Source organism: Sorex araneus, chromosome 5 (assembly GCF_027595985.1).
Source record: "Sorex araneus isolate mSorAra2 chromosome 5, mSorAra2.pri, whole genome shotgun sequence".
Classification (NCBI taxonomy): Eukaryota; Metazoa; Chordata; class Mammalia; order Eulipotyphla; family Soricidae; genus Sorex; species Sorex araneus.
Window position 1 is genome coordinate 74385806 of NC_073306.1, and position 10546 is coordinate 74396351.

The 10546-nt window shown below is 41.7% G+C and overlaps 1 protein-coding gene across 6 annotated transcripts in view; it reads right to left on the reverse strand.

The window, feature by feature from the left end:
* Positions 1-10098, reverse strand: part of COL24A1 (collagen type XXIV alpha 1 chain) — a 294562-nt gene extending 284464 nt beyond the window's left edge. For 3 of the 6 annotated variants that reach the window (XR_008630306.1, XM_055140324.1, XM_004603309.2), the window contains exons 1-3: positions 9476-9746; positions 9119-9254; positions 1703-1767 (exon numbers count right to left, since the gene is read on the reverse strand). Coding sequence is in view for 5 of the 6 variants with exons in the window: in XM_055140324.1 (XP_054996299.1) it covers positions 1703-1767; positions 9119-9174 (121 nt within the window). In the remaining variant the exon portion in view is untranslated. Of the gene's footprint in view, positions 1-1702; positions 1768-9118; positions 9255-9475; positions 9778-10005 lie in introns of those variants that run through there. The other 3 variants (XM_055140321.1, XM_055140322.1, XM_055140323.1) reach the window with 3 other exon arrangements.
* Positions 10099-10546: the final 448 nt, after the last annotated feature.

Consider the following 10546-nt stretch of genomic DNA (forward strand, 5'->3'; position numbering starts at 1 on the left):
GAGCACGGGCAAGCTCTTTCTTTGAGCCTCTTTTTCCTCGTCTATAATCTACCCTGTAGGTTCAATTATGATAACAGATTATAGTAGTATATATAAAGAACAAGCAAAGAATAAGACACAAGCTTTATAGGTATATGTTTAATTAATAACAACAATTATCTTTCTCTTATCTTCTCTATTGTTTAAGAGTCTTAATTTCAAAGCATTTGTAGATGATGCAACCAGAATTCTTGGTTCCTTCTTTTATTATCCTCTAGCCCTTGGGGTAATTACCTAACCATCTAAATATTTTTTTTTCAGCAACTCTATCCTGAGCTTAATTATAAAACTTCGATAAGGTAGGATAGTGAAGAAAATATATATTCTTGGGACTGAAGTGATAATACAGTGAGCAAGGTGTTTGCCTTGCACATAATTGATCCAGGTTTGAGCCTGGCATCCTATATGGTTCTCCAAGTCATCCAGCAGTGACCCTTGAGCACAGAAGCAGGAGTAAATCATGAACAGGTACATCCCCAAACCAACATCAACATATCTATCTCTATCTATCAATCTATCTATCTATCTATCTATCTATCTATCTATCTATCTATCTATCTATCTATCTATCTATCTATTACCTAAAAAGGAAAATTAGAAAATGCTTTCCAAGATATATTTTACTTTATATATTCTTTGATAGATGCTTGCTATTTATGCATACTTTTCAATTTGGACAATGTTCAGTCTTATGGCACCACACCTTCCTCTGTGCCCCCTCTGACTGCATGCATTTCATTCATTTGTTCTACTAGTTTTTATCTGGTTGTTTTTCACTTTTGCTAATTTGATTGACCAAATTAGTGAGTAACTCACTGAATTGAATAGTTTGCTCTAAGAGAATGAATAATTTGGCAGTTCTACTAAATAAAAAGCAGGGAAGGGAGAAAATTGGGCAATGGAGATACAGTCTGAAGATTCAACACAGTTTGGGGGTTTCTTTCTTTCTTTGGTAATATTTTTAATCTTTGACAAAAGACAATTGTTTTATGAACTCTTAAATTAGACCAATTATCCTATCCATATTCATTTGTGGCAATCAGAACATTATATAGGAAATGCAAGGTAATTAAACATGTAGGTTAATAAGATAATTAGGGTGTTAACAGGTATAAAAGGTTTACACAATTCACCAAGATTCTGGAAACTATCACCATACTACCAGAGCTAGCAAATAGATATAAAAACAAAACACTGGATAATTTTTTGAACCTCATCTTTGGAATAAAATAAAATCCCCAAACCACTGATATGCAAATCTGATCTTGTTTTTTAATGATGTAAATCTAGATGGAACATTTAGTATTTGCTTGTGTTGTTTCAAGAAGTGCAAAGGTAATTCAGTCACAGTTTTCCACCCCCAAGAACTCCCACTTAAAATGAAGTCACAAGCAAAGCCTTTTTACTACACAAAACTTCCTTTTTATAGAGAGGTTGCTTAAAAATGTAAGCAATTTCACAGACAGAAGATCTGAGTAATTTCTTAAAGGTCATATTTCACCCAAAATTGGTTACTTCATCCTTACATTCTCATTGTACTGGGTAGACTCTTTAATTGTTTAATGTTCACTTAAAGATTATTCTGATTTAAAAGTCATGTGCTTTTATTATATGAAAGCTTACTTGTTAAGCAAGCAAATAAATAACAAGGTAACATTCTTACCTTGTTCTTGTGCATGAACAGTAGTATCCCCTGCCACACATAGCACAATAAAAAGAAGCAGTTTCCTAAAAAATAAAAGCAATTGGAGAAACTTATTATTTGGACATTTACAACCTATAAATCCAAATGAACTCTAGTGTAAGATTACGAACATCACATTTGCTGCCCATGAACATATGTTGCTACTATGTGCATGTGGTGCCCAAGCACATGTGTCGCCTGTACCTCCTCCGAGATGTGTACTTTCATACTTGCATATCTAAGGCTGGGATGTGTCCTGGGACTCTCTCTGCTCTTGGAGAAGTGCTCTCTATATGGTCTCTTCAACACGTTACTCTTTCTCTCTTTCTCTCCCCACTCTCCTCAAAATTTCCAAACATAACCCATTATACTTAAAAGAAAATTAAGAACTAAAATTCTATCAAACCTGCATACATAGCTCAATGGTACAACATTGCACTGATTCACATACATAAATTAAGAGTTAAGCCATTTTCTTTATTAGCATGGTGCATGGCGTTTCACTTTTCATGCTGGTCAAGAGCAAGGGTTCAGCATGGAAGTTTAAGCTTGGTAAAGTCTGGAAAAATATGGTCTGACTTACAGAAATCACTCAATATACATTTAAAGTAGTATAGTAATATTTTTATTAATATTATAAATATTATGTTAAATCATCATAAATGAAATTTTGTAGAGTAACAAGAAATCTACAAAATAATATGAATAAGTTTCACTTAAACATAATGATTATAAAAATACAGAATTGGATATTTGCTTGCACAAATGTTAGAAGCCACCTGAAAGTCATATTCAAATAAATTATACAAGACTCATAACTCTTTTGTTCATTCAAACTTATTAAGTAAAAATATTTTATGGTATTTAGTTATAACCACATTTTGAACAGATTTTACTTAAAAAATGTACACTATGCTATATTTTCCCTCAAATGAAAATTTTATGTGTATATCACGAATCATGAAATCCCATTAATCACCGATTTCTCGGGCGGGCTCAGTAACATCTCATTTCGTCCTTTCCCTGAGATCTTAGAAGTCTATCTCGACTTGGCCCTCCTAACGATGTTGCACTGGGGGCTCTTCAGGGTCAGGGGAATGAGATCCAGCTTGTTACTGGATTTTGCATATGAATACACCATGGGAAGCTTGCAAGGTTGTCCCATGATGTGTATATATACATATATATATACATATTTCAAAAATTAATGAACATGACAAAAACAATTGTTTTGGTTAACTTGTGATAAGACACTGTCTTTTAATTCTAATCCTGTGACTCCCAATAACATATCTGTAAATCCTCAGAGTCCACTAAGGCAATTTTTCTTTGTATTAAGCCTAAATGTACTAGCAGTATTTCATATTTTCTTTTCCACTAATATGTTTTACCACTAATATATTTATATGATCTAGTATGCAGAGTATCATAACGTTAGAAATGATCTTTTACAAAGTGAGCAAACAATATAAATTCTAATTATTTTCAATGATACAAAGGTAATACCATTTTTTATTAAAATATTAACCAGTTCTAAGTGGAAGATTCACATTCTGTGGTTATACTCCATATAGACAACATCTTTTATAAGACAAACTTTTGAAATAACATTTAACAACTGTCATTGACTACACAAACAAATCAATGTGATCATTACTGAAATTTGAACTAAGGGCAAAGAGCCCATTTAAAATCTTCAGTAAATTCTACCTTATATGGTAGAACAACAATTCTCAAATATTAGCTAGCAAAAGAACCACCTGAGATATTTGTAAAAAAAATAAAGGCAATTCCTGACCCCTTCGACAGAGATTCGAGAATATTCTAAGAATTCATACATTTTAAAATAAGCTATGTTAATATAGAATGTTTAAATTCCAACTAAAAAAAAAGATTAGAACATTTGCTACTTGCAGTTACCATGAATTTATAATGTAAATATTATTTTGTTTAAATTACATATGTCCAAGCTTATAACATGACACAAATAAAATTTCACCCTTTAAAATATCCTTTCCACTGATACAGATTGTGATTTTAGAACTTTCCTGAACATTAAAATCACCAGGAGTGCTTATTAAGGGTTTCTGGGACTCGCCCTAAGACTTGCTGACTCACTAGGTTTAGGTGTAGCTGGAGAAACTATATTTTTAACCAATTCCCAGTTAATACTGAACTATAAATCTGAGAACTCCACTCTGAGGTCCACTGCTCCAGATGAGATAATGCATAAGAAATGATGGCAAGCCAACCTGGTTTTTGATATTTTAGTCTACCAATGGATAGGTGTAAATTGCGTGGGATGTTTTAAACACCAAGAGTACTTTTGTGCTGCCTGCCCTACTCCAAACCCTAGAGATTCTAAGTTTATTTTATAACTCAGTATATAAGAGTTTTCACCACTTTCCAGGTTACCGTAATGTGCAAGTAAGGTGGAATATCAATGTGGGAAATTAAACTAATCTCTGAGTTTTCCAGGATCAATTCCAGTGTGATTAAGAGTTTGAGTAAAAAGAAGCTACTTTCCTTTCAAATTTTGTATTTATAATGAACCTAACTTTAATCAATGAGATTAAAAAACATGCTCTGATTAGTTGCTGAAGGAGATTTAGCATTATGCTTCTCCTTAGAAGAAAACTGAATACGAAAGGAATCATGTATCACATATAGCGGGTAACCTGGCACTGAGATGCTAGGGAAATCTCACAAAGGCACTTCAATCAGGTTTAAAGTAATTATGAAAGTGCAAGAATCATGAGGCTTAGTGGGGCCTGGAAGATGGCTTATGCTTTACAGCACTTGGTAAACTCAGGATTGACAGTTCCATAATCTGGGATCCCTGTATATACATATGTGTGTTTGTGTGTGTTTGTGTGTGTTTGTGTGTGTGTTTGTGTGTGTGTGTGTGGTGTGTATGAAATGTACAACAACCAACACTATTCACTTAGCGATTCAGCCAACACAGAGATCCCCTCAATGACTTCAAGGAGAAAAATGAAAAATGCTGTTCTTTCTTAGAGAGGCACACAAGTCCATTCCTGTCCACTCCAAGTCCATTCCAAGACCACGAGGAAGGAAAACTTGAACCCAGTAACTATCATCCTTTAACCAGGTGATTTTAGGAGATTATGACAAATCACAGATATAAACGCACCTTGGAACTGAAGCATATGACTAATGAAGAGGTAAAGATCTATAATTGAAATCTTTTTGTTTAGTATACTCATGAGACCTTTAGAAATCATGATAAATATCTTTTATGACCCTCATGTCTTCATAAACTCAGTATATAATAGTAAGGCCTTATGAAGGTTTTTTTTTAAATGAGCAATTTTATGAGTTAGTGGTTTTCACTTAAGCCAATTGGAAAGGGTGAATTGATCTGAAAAACAACCATATGCAATATATATATCCAAAATTTCAATAATTTCCATCCCAATACATTTAGAAGCCAAAAATATCTCTAGTCATGACAGCTTTATGTATTTTTGCTCTTTATTAGTTGTTCTGATCCAGAAATAGTAAAATCTCTGCCCTTTGATACTAAAATAACTGAAAAAGTATGTCTCATCTCTTCATTGGTAATAAAGATGGGTGATTCAGAGAGTAAAGTGTTGCTACCAACTTACATACAACAAGTTTCTTAGGATATTGATATAAAGGAAGTATTTGTACAACTTATGCAATGTAGATACTTAAACTCTTGGTTGCACTCCAAACATAAACACAGTTCCAAAGCAGAGAGATAGATACTTAAGGACTTCAGGTGATCAAAATGCCTTAGAGTTCCATGGCAGAAGGAAAAAGTACAAATGGTCATACTCATTTAGCCTAGTAATACCAGAGATTTTTTTTTTGCTTACATATTCTTTTTTTTTCATTTTTTATTAGTGAATCATCGTGAGGTACAGTTACAAACTTATAAACTTTCATGTTTGCATTTCAGTCATACAATGGTTGTTTACCCATCCCTCCACCAGTTCCCATTCTCCTCCACCAATGTTCCCAATATCCCTTCCACCTCCCAATACCAGAGACTATTTTAAACTTCTGCCTAGACTGATGGAATTCCTGGCACATACTGCTGCTTCAGACCTTTAAATGAATGAATGAATGAATGAGCCCATCTTCCCTTAAGGCAATTCTGAATTTCAGAAAATATGCAACTTCTTAGCACCACTGGCTGTGAATTCACTGATCCCAAGATTTGCATGTGAAGTCATCCTAACTTCACTCTATTTAGCTAAGAAACTAACTCTGTTTAAAGACCACTCATCCTAAGTCTCTATTTACATATCCAGCTCCAACTCATCACTTCCTCTTGATTTCCCTAGAAATGTGTGTTCCAATCAACTTGACTTCTTTCAGGCACTCAAATGTACACTGCTATCTCATCTCTGAACTATTTTTGCTTTTCTCAGCTGTCCTCTTTGGCTACAAAGCTCCATGTCTTTACCACTAAATCTCAGTCTAGGACCTTCTTTGGTCTGCATTTCCTTCCTGTGTTTCCCTCCTTATCTCATTTTGCTAATCCTGGTTGTTTCATTTCCTATTTCCTATAATGGACTCGAACAGGGAGGACGGCAATTGTGTTTCTGTCTAGCTCAATAATTGCATCCCTTCTGCTGGAACCACAAGCTCAACTTAGAGCTCAGTAAGCATTTGTTGAATGAATGATGAATGCATGAATGAATAACAGAAAGAGTCACAGGTTCTAAAATAAGTCTACTTGCAAGGCATGGCCAGGAAACTAGCAAAACTCTTCTAATTTCCATAATAAAATTTCGTTTCTTTTTGTAGCTACACAATCCCCAAAGAGAATGTTTAAACAACACTCAAAATTACTTTCCAAAAATTTTCAACTGTTTCCGAGACATCAGTTTTTTTCAAACATTTCCTTGAACACAGATAACTAAGCAACTTTAAAAATAGAATTTCATGCCAACTAAGAAACACAGCCTTACATTCAAAACCCCTTACCCCCAACTTGATTATAGAAACCCTTTAATTATGATAATAGTCTGCCTGGGAAGCTTTTCTGATACTATGTTGGATCAATGTTTAATGTTTAATTTCCTTTCATTCATTCCACCCCAAAAATTCCACAAACTCACATTCAGGAGCCCATCTAAAAACAGGCCCATGGAATACATTGTCTTGCAGGATCCAATTTTAAAACTGAAAATGTTTTTGGATGACTAATGTGAATTGCGATTTTAAAAAGCTGCCCCTACTCTTACAAAACTTCTCCACAAAAGGATGGTGGAAAATGAAAACCTCAGAGGTTTCATTAGGGCCTCTAAGGTTTAATTCTATGGCCTGGCATCATCAGCAGTTAATCAGCTGCTTCTCCCAAGCCCCCTCACTATGGAGATTGATTTTTTTTTTTTTATTTTAAGAAACTATATTCTCAGCTCAGCAAGCACCTTGTTCTCAACCTGCACGTGTATGGTTAGTGCTGTAAGGCACCATCTGATGTAACCTTGAATCACCCTAAATTCTCTGCAGCCTTTCCCCAATGGCGACAGCAGTGGAACAAACGGGATTTGCAAGAGGCAGCACATTCCCGGCAGGGAGGCCCTCCAAGACAGCAGCTAAGAGCACAGTGCCCTTCCAGATGTCTCCCCACATGGGTTCTTTTCCTGTTCCACGTAGTCTAATTTTCCCTCTGAAGTTCTTTGGTGTGATCCATTCTGTTTCCTGGCCTCCCCTGCATGGCCTCCCCCCCACATCACCAGTCATCTGGACCCAATTTACAAACCCAAACTGCCCAAGAATTTGCAAAGAGCCTTTCTGAGAATGTCTGGAAGGAAAAGTGTAAACTAGGCAAGACAGAAGCCGGGAGCAGATCAGCTTTAATCCGCTGGTCCATCATCCTCCCAACTGTGGTGGCCGGGGCAAGGCCCTGTGCAGAGGTTAAGCCTCCCTTGAGGCTGGCAGAGGCTTGGAGGCTGGGGTGGACAGTTCCCAATGGTTCCCAAGACCTTGCACCTCCTCCTGTACGATTTCACCTGGTGATGGGCCTGGTCTCAGGATCCTCTGCACTCCCAACCAGCTGTCCCAGAGGGCTCACTGAAGTCGAGAAGTGGAGAGAGACCATCCTTAAAGGAAGCCGGGGTAACCTCTGGCTGGGAGAGGGTTAGGAGGGCGTTTGAGCCTCTGACCTCTACGGAGACCCCCAGAGCTTGCCCCAAGCACCCAGCAGCAGAGATGGCACGTCCCCCCTACCCCCCAGCACCACCTTTAATTCACCCACACGGTGGTAGCAGGCGGTGTGTGTGGTGGAGGGGGGTGGGCGTCCTGCTGGGCTAGGAAGCTTAGAGGCCCTTTGGGGGTGGAGGAATGAAGGCACCAGCATGTGGCTAGAGAACACGTGTGCATACAAACATCACCACAAGGCGGTCTTTCTCTGTACCCTGCTCCAGGCTGGCAAGGTCAGAGCAGTCCAGTCCACCTCCCACGTACAGTCCTCAGGGGCAGCAGCGCTCAAGCAGCCTTCCACCCACCCGCCCCAGGCCAGAAGCAAATTTCCATTTCCCAAGGACTTCTTAAAACGGCCTGCGGCAACTAGGCAAAGTCTTGTGACCAACAACCCCCCGCCCCTCCCCAGCATGTCTTCGTAGTGACCGGATGGGGGTGCATCCAGTGCCCAAAGAGGTCTCGGGGTGCCAATCAAGAATCAGTGTGAGTACATCCCTACATGAGCAGCTCCGCCTCCCGCACTGGCCACGGTCCCGGGGTCCCCCATCCCAGTCGCAAGCGCCACTTTTCCAGTGACAGGTCAGCGAGCCAGGCGCAGACTTGACCCACAGGGGCAGCACGTTGGCCGGATACCCAAACAAGTCAAGCGACGAAAGCCTCCACGTCCCGTGCACCCCGCAGCGACCAGACGTATGCTTTGGCGCGACCCATCTCCACCGGTTTGCAGTTCTGGTGCCGGGCACTTTCGGTGCGCTTACAGCATCCCGGGCGCCGCCAGCGCCCCAACCGTGGCGCAACGGAGTTCCCCAAGAAATACCTCCAGGACGCAAAACGTTCACCCGCGCCCCTAGGAAGAAGGGGAGGAGGGTGCGAGGGGCGGTGGGAGCCGGAGCCGGAGCCGGAGGAGCCGGCACAGGCGTCCAAGCTGACGCGCCAGCAGTCCTGGCGCGCGTCGGGGCGCGCGCGTCCGGGAGCTTTTCCTCCCGGGCATAAATCTTCTGAGCTCCTTAGTTAAGAAGCCTCCTTTCAAACTCCGGGTTGCACTAATCGAGAACAGGAGGATGCCGGCCTCCGGCTTCAATAAAACCTCCCAGAGGAGGGAGCACACACCTCCAACCGGCTCAGCCGATGGGGGGAAGGGGGTGTCACAGAGATGCCAGCCCCTGTCCGGTCCCGAGGGCCGAAGGTACTTACGTTTTTGCCTTGGGGGAGAACTTTGCACGCTGTTTCCTGTGGGTTCCTAAATGCATTTGTCTGCATTTGTCCGTGCAGCGAAGCGCTAACGGGAAACAGAAGCCAACTCCCAACTGCTCAAGATGCAGGTACTGTCCTTGGAAAAGGAAAGGAAAAAAAAACAAAATCACGTGAAAACGATGTCCCCCCACCCCCACTCCCCAATCGCAACAATAACAACAACAACAACAAAAGGGGGAGAGGGTGGAGATATGGAGAGGGGTAGAAAGAGCACCCGAAAAGGAGACGGCAAGGCTCCGGAACTCGGCGATGGGCTAGCCCAGGAAAAGTGCTCCCGGGGGAGGGACGAGAGCTCACCGGCTGGCGGCGGGGCGCCGGAGCCGGGCTGCGAGTGTAGCCCCTAGTTCACTAGTGGTTCAAAGACGACTCAGTGGCTCCACTGGAGCCCTCAGCCTTGGGCCTGGGAGGAGAAACGAGGGGGGCGGGGAGGGAAGGGAGATGAACCAGGGGGAGGAAGTCCCTGGGAACCACCGGCGCGAGCAGTTGTCAGACCCGCGCACACACACCCACTTCGGAAACAGACAAGCGCGAGGGGGCCCGTGGCAACTGCGGGAGCTCCAGGGCGACTGCCGGCGGCTGCTTCCCGGGGTAGAAGAGGAGCCAAACAAATCCGGCCGGTGTTAAATTTCACCACTCACTGGCTCGCAATGACATCACCAAACACAGCGCACACCTCCCCCTCCGCCCCGCAACCTCCCCCCCAGCCCGCGCGCCGAGCCGCCGGCCCCGTTGGCAGAGCCGCGGGCTGCGGTGGTCTCCAACGCACGCGGCCGCGCTGCCGGCCCGACGCTCTCGCGCTCGCTTCCCACGCCGTCCTCTCCCCCGACCTTTGCGAGACTTGTAGGTAGTTTTCGTCCTTGCTCCGGGTGTCCTGCTACCAGTTCTTTGTACTCCCCGGTTTCACGGTTTTCTTTTGCGTGGATCTTTTCTTCTCTGCTCTCTTCACCCCTACCTTCAAAATGCAGTTTTACTCTTCATACTCGGGAGTCCTTCACTGGCTTCTTGACTTTTCAGTTATGTTTGTGGCCTAAATTCGTCTTAGAACTGCCTGCACGGATCCAAATCTCACTCAGTGTTCCCTTTTCCTCCCCTCTACCTCCCCTTTCACCTTTAATGCCTGCCTTACTTTCTACTGATTCTTGTCTCCTGTAATCTGCTCTCTGCCTTCTGCACTTCTCGCACTTACAGGAATGGATTAGTGGTCTGTAGTTCTGCACTGGGAATTTGCTAGCAAATCACTTGACAGTTCGAAGACCTTCTGCAGTGTTTGCGATGAATTTTTCTTGACGCCAGCACCCACAAAATTTTCGTACTAAGAAATCCACCTTCCAGTTTTTCAAAAGAAAACAAAAATTAAGTGTTGATTTT